At 37.0% G+C, this 12249-nt stretch overlaps 1 protein-coding gene across 2 annotated transcripts in view; it reads left to right on the top strand.

The window, feature by feature from the left end:
• Positions 1-12249, top strand: part of UBR1 (ubiquitin protein ligase E3 component n-recognin 1) — a 72513-nt gene that overhangs the window by 20695 nt on the left and 39569 nt on the right. For both annotated transcript variants that reach the window (XM_007425584.3, XM_007425583.3), the window contains exons 9-17: positions 615-716; positions 2452-2540; positions 3132-3230; positions 4948-5105; positions 7304-7403; positions 7747-7875; positions 8600-8786; positions 9290-9351; positions 10489-10599. In XM_007425584.3, the coding sequence (XP_007425646.2) occupies positions 615-716; positions 2452-2540; positions 3132-3230; positions 4948-5105; positions 7304-7403; positions 7747-7875; positions 8600-8786; positions 9290-9351; positions 10489-10599 (1037 nt within the window). The remainder of the gene's footprint in view (positions 1-614; positions 717-2451; positions 2541-3131; positions 3231-4947; positions 5106-7303; positions 7404-7746; positions 7876-8599; positions 8787-9289; positions 9352-10488; positions 10600-12249) is intronic.

Raw genomic sequence — 12249 nt, 5'->3', positions numbered from 1 at the left:
TAGATTCCAAAATACTGAAAAAGATTTTTATTATTTTTGGCAAGTGTTTCACTTGTTTATAAAACTAGTAAAAACTGATTCGGTTCTCCTTTGAAAACCTTTTTCTGCTACTGCTAGATCACCATCCCCTAGAACAGTGATGCAAACTTTTGTAGGTTTGATGGCCACACTGAACTTTGCACAGCATGCCAAGGGTCACCTTCCAAAAGTAGGTGGAGGCAGGATTCAAATTTATTTCTTTTTCTTTCCTGGTTCTTAAGGGACAAAATTATGCCTTAATTCTTAGGGCATCATTTTTTCTTATCTACACCTCCAGATAAAATCAGGTCAGGTTTTGGGGCTTTACTCACTTTGTTTGGCAAAGTTGTTCAGGAACCTTTGTACCTTTTTTCCTCATAGGAAAGCCTTGTGTTGTACCATTGATTATTATTGCAATATGGTCACAGAAATATAGATGAAAGTGATTGACATAAAGTCACTCAGTGTGAAGCAAGGCCATTTTCAAATATATTTATGCTATATGTGAAGATTTTTTGCACAATATTTTTCATAATAAGGATTTCAGTTAAGTCCTTCAGTAATCTAAGCCTTCATATTACATGTTCCTCTTTTAGGTGATTTTCGTCAGATATTCTGTAAAATATGTTTAACAGAAGGAGTTGGGAAACCTTGTCTAATAAGCATGCTGATGCTGTGGGATGCAAAACTTTATAAAGGTAAATTGAGTCCTTTATAACAGAGCTATTGCCAACTGAGAGTTTCCTAGAAGCATCTGGTGGGCCCCTGTAAGAAACAAAATACTGACAAGATGAACTTTGAAAGAAAGGAAATTAATACAAGACCTTTAACTTCTTGTTTTATTCATTGTGTCAAATATATTTCCTTGTGAGAAGTACATTGCTTCCATTAATTGATGTCCTTTTATGCGTTGTCATAGGTTTAGCAACAAGCCCAGGCAGAATATGTGGCAATAATAAATAACAATAGTATGTATTATCAGTGTATTCCAAAAACAGGCTTCGCTTATCAATTAACAATGGAGTGCTTTTTCATTTACTGAATATGTTTTATACTCTGCTTCTAGACACTTACTTTTACAGTATTTACCTAATTTATTTAACATCTAATCTGTATACTTAAGATAATAATCGTACATTTTGTAGGTTCCTGGCACTTTTCTATTATATTTTTATTTTGCTGTATTACTGTCGTTCTGATTTCTGTTTCATTCTTTGTTCTTACACGCCCAGTTAGCTGTAAACACTTCCCAGTTGGCCTTAATTGTTTCAGTTTTAACTTTCCTTTACTCTATACTTTTATACTGGGTTCTATACTGTTATTTCATTTGGATTTGGCAACAACCTAATTCACCTCTGTTTAAAATCACTTCTGCGTTCTAACTTTGGTTTACCTCCTTAGCCTAACAATTAATTTTTAACCTATATCTTAGCTTTTCTTGATCCTTAACCATCTGTCTCTGTTCCACTATTGTCAAGGTCCCAGATGCTTTCTGCTAGGTTCTCTTGATATGACCTTCTGGCATCTCTCTCTCTCTCCCGCTCTTGGTCACAGCTTGGGGCTTGGTAACCTTCAGTATTATGTCTTGCTGGCTCTGGTGCTGGCCTGTCTACTAGATGCCCTCTACTGTTCAATTGTGAGCACAGTTGGAGGGTTGCTAGCTCCTTGTTATTGGAGAAGAGGGGCAGGAAAAAGGAAGGATTACTTATTTTTCTTCTGCTCCTCTTTCTTCTCCCTCCCTGCTCCATCCCCTCTTGGGATGCAGCTTGTCACCACTGAGCTGTTTACTTCTCCATGGCCCTCATCAAAGCTCACCCTGTAAGACTTTTCTTGACATCATCCACTGTTATACTTGGGTGGTGGCCATCTTCCCCTCAGTTTCCTCAAGGAGTCTACCTGCTGGTTCTCAGGACTGCCTCCTCAGTCCAGTGTCTGGCCTACTCACAAGATCAGTCTAGGCTACTCACGTGGGCGTTGCTAGCTTTTCCTTTGCTTCAAATGCTTCTCTGTCCTGCTTCTTGTCTCCTCCAGATATTTTCAGAGGCTCTCACTCGTTCTCCTCCTTCCCTTTTTTTTCTTTTGAGGGGCAGTATTTCCACCACAACCACTTGAGCCTCTATTGCTTACAGCTTTGCTTCTAAGGCAGTGGGGTCACTTCTTTAAGTAAAACTATCGTGGATATGACACATTTAAGACAAATTATACTTAGAAAAGATACAGTAGATATTTTATTTAATTTCTAAAAAGGGTAATATCCTTTTAGCCAAAGGTTACTCCCTGAGATGAGCCACACTTTATAGAGCAGTTTAGCACTTTCTCTTAGATAGGTTTTCCATTTTTATATAAGCGTTACATTTAGTAAATATCCATTATTAATTTGGAATGAAATGTTTATGGGTAAAAAAAAAACATTTATTTCATGGATTTTTCCAGGAGCAAGGAAGATCTTACATGAACTAATCTTCAGTACTTTTTTTATGGAAATGGAATATAAAAAACATTTTGCTATGGAATTTGTTAAGGTAATTTGTCTTATGTGCTATCTTTCACTTAGAGTAGTAAAGTTTTTCTTTATATCTTTTAAATTGTTATCTCATTAGTAAAAATAACTGTTTGCCTTCTGAGAGCTGTAATATAAAAATAAATAAGTATACTTTAAGCATTGTTGTATTCTGTGACAAGTTATAATGCAGAGGTGCACAACCTAAACTCCAAGGGGCATGTGTGGTCTTACACACCTTGGTGTGGCTTATAAAAACTACTGCTTTTTATCTGCTGCTTTGTCTTAATTTTTAAAATGAAGGAAATAAATAAAATGAAATTAACTATGTGGGTTGAATTATATTAATCATATTAATTAAATTTAACTTTAAACTCAAATTTAAATAAACATAAATGAAAATTAATGATCATCCATTAGATCTTATCCATTTGCTCTCCAAATGTATCCTATTTGCCAAAGACTATTAACCATAGTTGGATACTCTGGTGAAATAAAGAATCTTCCTGAAAGAAAGTAAATATTTTATTTATCAAACTTCTACTCCTCATATTGCCTATGCCTAATATTCCAGTCAGTAAACAATATTTTCTTTGTATTTGTGTACTCACAGCATTACAAAGCTTTGCAGAGAGAATATATCAGTGATGATCATGAAAGACAGTTTTCTGTGACAGCACTTTCAGTTCAGATATTCACTGTACCAACACTGGTATGTACAGCCAGAATATTTTGTATTATTTTAAATATTATATCTCTGTGTGATTTGAACACATGAACATGTAGTTAGCCTGCCACTGCACAAGCTTATTACTTGGGTCTGAAGAATCACTGTGTCCTGTTGGAAGAACAGGGATTTTCTGTCTCTTCCTCTTGATCCTCCCAGCATCCCTTGAAGCTAATCCTTTCTGGATATACAGCTGGAGAAGTAAGTTTTGAACACTTCTCATAAAAACAGATCTTAGTGGTATTGAATCCAAACTCTTTTATATTACATTCCTGGTGAAACAATCTAGTTTATAACATTTTTTAAAAATGCTTCAAAGTTCATTGCAAAAACATTTTAATTAAAATGTATTGTTACATTTAAAAATGTACTGATTAATAAAGGAAATACAAACAATACCAATGAGGGGCATTTGGTTTGAACTTGGTTAGATCCAGAAACACTTTCCTGCCATCTCTTCAACTTTTTGACAGAGTCACAGAACATTTTTTTAAGTATACATAAATCCAGAAATATCCTCTGTATTCTCTGTTGTTCCCCACAACAACAATCCTGTGAGGTAAATTGGGCTGAGAGAAAGTGACTGGCCCAGAGTCACCCAGCCAGCTTTCATGCCTGGTCAGGGGTGGGGGGATTAGAACTCACAGTCTCCTGGTTTCTAACTTGCTGCCTTAAACACTAGACCAAACTGGCTCTCATTTCTTATTCAGCATGATGAAAATCTTTTGCTGTCATTTTCAATTTTAGTATTAACAGTTTTCTTCATTTATTCCAAGATTTTTTTTGTCTTTTACACATTATATCTGTAATTGTGATGAAAGAACAATTATTCTGTGTGAATTTTCTGCCAAATGATGTAATACTGTTTGTTTCTAAAAATAGAACCCTGAAATACCAAAGATTTAGTTTCTTCAAAGCAGTTTAAAAAATCAGATTTTTCCATCTCAAAATATATTTCTACTGATTAAGATTATTCAGGCAAAGGGAATTTGAAATGTTCAGAAAGGACTGTAGAAAGTCCTACTTTTCTCCTAAACTTTAGAAGAAGTGTCTTTCCCTTCCAAGGCCATAAATGGCGTGTTCTTTCTAGGACCAAGGATATTGATCCTGAGGACCAAGCATGCACAAAGAAGCTTAGCAGGCTTTAAGCTAGCTAAAATTTCCTCTTCATTATAGTCTTCTATGTATTATGAAATCTGGTGCATTCATTTTGTGAATGTATCATTTTCCTACAGATGTTCCTGCATTGAGCTTAATTGGAGTCCTGGCTCACATGGAAGCCAACACACATAGAGTTTCATATACGTTGGCTTTCCTTCAGTTCATATTCACACTCAATATATGAACATGTCCAGGAGAAAGACGTTACTCCAGTGTTGTTGTCAGGAAAGGGGTATCAGGAGCACTCACATGATGAACTCTCTAGACTTCATAATACATGAAGAGGACTTGTGAGAGATGGCTTTATCTTGTATGGAAGGTAACTTTCTAATAACTATGTCATAGCAAAAAATGACTGATTTGAATGCAGCTAAGGTTCACCAGGCCATTCAAAAGGCATCAACAGGAAGTACAGAGACAGATCGTTATGTTAATGCAAACCACTTTTTTTTTTTGGTTCTACTTTGTCCTTATGTGAATACGGTGTGAATAAGGGTAAAGTTTTATGTACTTTAGATTTTGAATGCATTTTCCTCCTCAGGCTCGCCATCTAATTGAAGAGCAAAATGTCATCACAGTCATAACAGAGACACTTCTAGAAGAGCTACCAAAATATTTGGATAAAAATGGCAAATTCAATTTCCAGGGTTACAGCCAAGAGAAATTGGGCCGAGTGTATGCAGTCATATATGATCTTAGGTAAGTTTTCCTGTTTATGAAAAGTAGTAGTTCATCTTGCAAATATCTTTCTTGACTGTTGTCTGCCTATTTGTTTAAAACATTGGTATTCTTCTATACTTGACTTTACATATTGATGTATAAATTAGAATTACAGAGACTAGCACTTTGGATATCTTTGGACAGTGCTTATATGATCAGCTGAATACAGTGGGGCAAAAAAGTATTTAGTCAGCCACCAATTGTGCAAGTTCTCCCACTTAAAAAGATGAGAGAGGCCTGTAATTTTCATCATAGGTATACCTCAACTATGAGAAACAAAATGGGGGAAAAAATCCAGAAAATCACATTGTCTGATTTTTAAAGAATTTATTTGCAAATCATGGTGGAAAATAAGTATTTGGTCAATATCAAAAGTTCATCTCAATACTTTGTTATATATCCTTTGTTGGCAATGACAGAGGTCAAACGTTTTCTGTAAGTCTTCACAAGGTTTTCACACACTGTTGCTGGTATTTTGGCCCATTCCTCCATGCAGATCTCCTCTAGAGCAGTGATGTTTTGGGGCTGTCGCTGGGCAACACGGACTTTCAACTCCGTCCAAAGGTTTTCCATGGGGCTGAGATCTGGAGACTGGCTAGGCCACTCCAGGACCTTGAAATGCTTCTTACGAAGCCACTCCTTCGTTGCCCGGGCGGTGTGTTTGGGATCATTGTCATGCTGAAAGACCCAGCCACGTTTCATCTTCAATGCCCTTGCTGATGGAAGGAGGTGTTCACTCAAAATCTCACGATACATGGCCCCATGCATTCTTTCCTTTACATGGATCACTTGTCCTGGTCCCTTTGCAGAAAAACAGCCCCAAAGCATGATGTTTCCACCCCCATGCTTCACAGTAGGTATGGTGTTCTTTGGATGCAACTCAGCATTCTCTCTCCTCCAAACATGACAAGTTGAGTTTAGACCAAAACGTTCTACTTTGGTTTCATCTGACCATATGACATTCTCCCAATCCTCTTCTGGATCATCCAAATGCTCTCTAGCAAACTTCAGATGGGCCCGGACATGTACTGGCTTAAGCAGGGGGACACGTCTGGCACTGCAGGATTTGAGTCCCTGGCGGCGTAGTGTGTTACTGATGGTAGCCTTTGTTACTTTGGTCCCAGCTCTCTGCAGGTCATTCACTAGGTCCCCCGTGTGGTTCTGGGATTTTTGCTCACCGTTCTTGTGATCATTTTGACCCCACAGGGTGAGATCTTGCGTGGAGCCCCAGATCAAGGGAGATTATCAGTGGTCTTGTATGTCTTCCATTTTCTAATTATTGCTCCCACAGTTGATTTCTTCACACCAAGCTGCTTGCCTATTGCAGATTCAGTCTTCCCAGCCTGGTGCAGGTCTACAATTTTGTTTCTGGTGTCCTTCAACAGCTCTTTGGTCTTGGCCATAGTGGAGTTTGGAGTGTGACTGTTTGAGGTTGTGGACAGGTGTCTTTTATACTAATAACAAGGTCAAACAGGTGCCATTACTACAGGTAACAAGTGGAGGACAGAGGAGCCTCTTAAAGAAGTAGTTACAGGTCTGTGAGAGCCAGACATCTTGCTTGTTTGTAGGTGACCAAATACTTATTTTCCACCATGATTTGCAAATAAATTCTTTAAAAATCAGACAATGTGATTTTCTGGATTTTTTCCCCCATTTTGTCTCTCATAGTTGAGGTATACCTATGATGAAAATTACAGGCCTCTCTCATCTTTTTAAGTGGGAGAACTTGCACAATTGGTGGCTGACTAAATACTTTTTTGCCCCACTGTAAATGTTATGACTCATATTGCAGATGTGCAGCTGTAATGTTAGGCAAATCTTAAAGTGTGTTGTGCTTAAACTGAATAGTGTCTTGAACCCAGCACTTTCTAAGACTTTAAAACCATGTTCAACAAATGTATTAGATTATTCTGTAACCATTTATTGAAGCAGTGTAGTGGCAGTGGAGAAGAATATTTCTCTTGCTGCCACTGTCATCATAAAATCATAGTCCTTTCCTGTATACTGTAAAGAAAGTAACTTCTCCCTTTAAAGAAAGTCATTTCTGTCTTGTGCCATGTGTCACAACTCCCAAGATGGTAGTCATCTCCTAGACAAAACTAGTATCAGTCAACTATTCAGCAGTTCTTGCTGTGGAACTACTATACATTTTAAAAAACATTTATTTCTTACAATAGATATATTTTAATCAGTAAACCTACTATGTGGACAGATAAACTGCGAGAACAGTTTTTGGAAGGCTTCAAGTCTTTCCTGAAGATTCTTACTTGTATGCAGGTATAGTATATAATCTGTACTTCTTATTACATTCAAATGATAATTAGTACAATGGCTAGTAGTATACTCCAGTGTAGCTGTACTCTGATACTTAATTATTGTTTTGCATTCATGTGATCTAAAATAGTTCTAAGGAACTCTGCTTCTATTAAGTAACTGTAAATTGACTTTTCTTCAGTATAACTATGAATTCTGCAAGCATGCAATTACAGTATAACATACTGTATAATATAGCCACATTTAACTCAAAAATTACCTCAGTTCAGTTGACCCTTCGTTCCTTATCTGTTTAAGCTTATGGTCTAATTCTGAATTGAGTTATCTGGATCTTGGTTTGTTATAGGGAATGGAGGAAATAAAGCGACAAGTTGGGCAGCATATTGAGGTGGATCCTGACTGGGAAGCAGCCATTTCAATCCAGATGCAGCTGAAGAACATCCTCTTAATGTTTCAGGAGTGGTGTGCCTGTGATGTAAGCTGCATAGTAAAAAAGGCTTGGAGTGATCTGAATAATTGGAGTTTCTTATGAGCAGGCTCCTCTCTCTTAGCCTTATCAACCTGACCGTTCTCTCGTAACCCAATTTTTTTCCCTTGGGAATTCTTAAAAAATTAAATGTTAAAAGCAGTTAACTTTGAAAGGCTCTGGAATTACTTTTATTCAAGAAAAAGAAAACAACCCTTTCTTTACTGTGAGGCTGCTAACATGCTTGGATATTTTACATGTAGATTCTGATTTTGGTAGCTGTTTCGTGTGAAACAAGTTGTTTATAAATCTGAGTACTGCTTATTTTTCTGGACTGGTATCTCTTAAGGTCTTTACAAATCTCTACAGAAAATGCAACTATTCTTTCTTGATAAGTTCTAGAATTGTGAATCATAAAGCTTTGCATTTCCCAGAGTATAGCTAAGTAGAGATGTTCTTTTAAGAACAAAATACCAGAAAATTATTGGTATAGAGGTGTTTTTTTTTTTTTTTGCTAGAATTGACAGAAATGTGGTTTGTTTTTAACAGAAGAAATAACAAGTATAGGACAGTTAAAGCCTTGTTACAATTTAATGCTCCACACTTTCACTTTTAATCACTGATGCACATATGAGACAAATTTAATTGCAGAAACACAGCTACCATGACTGTTGCACAAATTCAGTGCTATATATGCTGTTAACTATAATTGTAAAAATACTATCATTTCCAGGAAGAGCTCTTGGTTACAGCTTATAAGGAGTGCCATGCAGCAGTAATGAGATGTAGCAAGTCTACAAGTAATTATTCATGGGACAAAACAGTAATCAATTTATGTGGCCATACTTTGGAAAACAAGCGTTTCAAGGTATCGACAGATCCTGTTAGCATCCATCTGCCATTGTCTAGGATGTTAGCCGGTAAGTGCCAGTTGCTGAGAATTGAGTTTTCCTTTTAATGTCCAGTCAGGTTTGATAAAAATGAGGCCTCAGGTTTCTGAAGTTGCAGGTTCTATTTAAGTATATTTATTATCATGGCTATTATTGACTGCTTGACCTCTATAAATGTAATTCATGGGGCTTAAATGCCAAATAACAATAAAAATACTTTATGGTATCAAATTCATTAAGTTAACTATGCGTTTTGTGGAAAAAAAATCTCTCTCCTTTATCTTGCCATATTGTTCACAATGTTGTTATTAATGTTTTTATATTGCCCAGATGTAGCCTTTAAAATGCTTTTCTTGGTTAGTGCTGCATCCGCTTAATCACTTGGTAGCAAATGGATGTCTGATGTGAAGAACCTTGCATAGTGTTTTAAATTGCCTCCATATAAGTGATTTTGAAATGCATGCTGATTATACCACTGAGTCTTGTGTCTCACCTTTAATCAAAACTAAAATCTCTGGTAATCTGTTTTCTAGGTCTGCACATACAGTTGAGCAAAACTGGAGTAATTTCAAGACTCCAAGAGTTTTTTTCATCTGTAAGTACCTCCTGCTGTTCAGTCAGTGTGAGAGTTAGAGTGGTGGAGTGGTTAGTGTATTAGATCCTTTTGTTCCTATTCCAGTTTAAATTTGCTATCTAGATATAAAGCTCATTACTGCCAATCGCTGTCTCTAAACTTAATCTGCTTTAATTGTTACAGTAATACTATTGGATACAGTTGAAGGAGGAAGCACAGGATGCTCTGCTTTAAATTCTTTGAAGGAAAAGTGCTAAATAAATACAGAATATCAATGAGCTATTAGTAAAGGACTAGTTCTGCATTCCACGCTAGATTCATAGGCAGTCTTGACTACAGTTCCACATACAGTTACAAAGCAGAAGTCCAGTCCTGAAATTATCCTGTATTGTAAGCCAGAGGAAGGATTCATGTAATCTGTGCATTATGGCCAAGGAAGGTTGAAGGTCTCATATCAGCCCAAACTGCTAATAGGCACTGTTAGCTGCTTGGGCCTTTAGAGAGAGAGATGAACTGACAAGCATCCTCATACAATATACATCTTCCTACAGAGAAAATGCATTCTTCCTTCCCCTGTGGACTCAAAATAGATCCACAAAACTTTTCCCAGACTTGAGTGCCACTTTTCATTGAATCTTGTCTTACCAGGATTCAGTTTCCTTTTCCTGATTCAGCACAGCCCTGCACTGGCTCCAGACATAGACGGTCACACCTGATTTAAGGGGGTGAATAGTATATTGATGACAGCTTACTCTAAATTCCCCGATGATATTATGTATAGTTTGATATAAATTTTAAATAGCATTGAGGACAAAATAGTGCCACAGTGTAATAGCCAAAGGCCAAGAAACAGTGCCCCAATGTTTATTCTGGTATCTTTGTCACAAAAGACCAGTTGTTGATTTCTTAATATGTACAGTTATGGTCAAAATCTAGAAACATCTGAGGGGGTTGTGGGGAATGTGGCTGTGTTATCTAGTCCTCTTGAGTTTTGTGGAAGAGAAAGTAATCTTCAGCTATTGGTCCCAGGTTATTTTCCAATCAACAAGTCATCTTCAGACAGGAAGGATTTCAGTCTGCAGTGGCTTATCTGCTGGCTATGATTAACTATGCAATCTACAATTGTTTTAAAAATAATCTTTTCTGTGTTATTTTTAGAAAGAATTCCAAGTGCAGCTGTTGGTCGAATATCCTTTGCGCTGTCTAGCGTTGGTTGCTCAGGTTGCTGCAGAAATGTGGAGAAGGAATGGACTGTCTCTAATCAGCCAGGTATTCTTCAAATTACCATGAATACATTTGTTTTCACAATTAGAACCTTATCTCCTACATTTTATAATACATTTATTCCATGCAACTTAATGGGCTAAATTTTGCTTCATACTTACCTTCAAGGCCGCCATCCGTTCTATGGAGAATACAGTTTCATTGAGCCTTCTTTCTCCCTGGCTGCCATCCCAAAGCTGTTCGATCAGACTGCAGCAGGGACAGAGACAAAGTTTTAGACTGAGACAACATATATGTACAGTAAATAATTAAATAAGGCAAGGACATTCCATGAGTTCAGCTGACTAGCAATCATTAGTTGTTGTCTCCATTCTAGATTATATCCTATTTGCTAAAAGGGGCAGAATACAAAAATGGAATATAGAGGGAAGCCCAGTTAAACAGGTTTGCACTTTTAAATATCAAGAGCAGTTTTCCATGAGAATTTGGAGAGTTTACCATGATTATATCTCCCAGTTGTTGTCAAGATCTGCCACAACCATTATACTATTTTTTTTCTTTTACTGAAGAGCATGAATGTTCTGCTGCCTTAAAATGCTTCCAAGCCCAAATATTTTATGGAGCCCAAGTGGATCTTTATGTCAGGAAGGATGCTTTTGAGATGGGTCAAAACAAATTTCTGAGATATAGACTTGCTGTACACACTGGGGTAGTTAACACCCTTCTTAGGTTAGAAACAAATTGAGGTCAGGGCATGGAGGCTGATGTTTAATTACTGGCTAAAGCTCCAATTTTTCCTCTCAAGTTTACTCCTGCTAATATTGGCTGGTGGCTTTCCATCAAGCTGGAACAATGTCATAGAACAAAAATAAATGACGTGGGTTATCAGCAGGGTTTATTTGCAAACAGTAACCAATATTGTGATTCAGATGGAAGTAAACAGTTCAACACAGGGAAGCAGGACCTGGGTGGCAAAGGGCTTCTGGGAAGTGGCTACTTACCTCTCTTCACTTACATTTTATAAATTAAGGAAAAGTTTGTGGGGGGCCTAGGCATCATATTTTTGCTTTACAGGGAAGATATTCTAAAATCCCATATGAGAAACATGCTCGTTACTGTGGAGCCAGGTGTACTGAAACAGCTCCACATGTGTTATTTTACTGTGGTAACTATAGTGACATCTGCAAGGCAGACATCTTACCTCTGCTTCGTCAGTGCCCTAACAGACAACTTATATGAGTTTACTTTTCTTGGACTTCAAATCCTCCATAATCCAGAGTGTAGCAAAGTACTGGACAGTGGCAATGAAAATGAGGCAGCAACTAATGCAAGGTCTCCCATAGTTGTAACTCAAATTATCTATTGACCCCCATGATTCACCCTGTGTTTTGTTTTATTTTACTGTCTTTACTAGTGTTTCATATTCCTGGCCCTGGCCATAATAAAATATGAATGTCAAAATGTCACTCCATTTCAGATTATTGTGATAAAAATGTTGTAACTTCCCTCTTCCAATATCTTTTCCTCTTATGTCAATCTTGGAAAATCATTATTGATCTTCATTAGCCACTCTGAAGCCTTTCTCAGTTGAAAAAGAGAATGAAAACACTCTAAATACCAAATCAATTCATGATTGACTTCTTTCTAAAATTTGGGATACAGAAGAAATAGATTCAAACTAGTATAAGGTTAGAT

This window comes from Python bivittatus, unplaced genomic scaffold (assembly GCF_059951505.1).
Source record: "Python bivittatus isolate LINGU-HERP-01145 unplaced genomic scaffold, Pbiv_v1 ctg000480_np1212, whole genome shotgun sequence".
NCBI classification, from domain to species: domain Eukaryota; kingdom Metazoa; phylum Chordata; class Lepidosauria; order Squamata; family Pythonidae; genus Python; species Python bivittatus.
The sequence above is the reverse complement of the archived record's forward strand: the minus strand, read 5'-3'. Positions and strand labels throughout refer to the sequence as shown.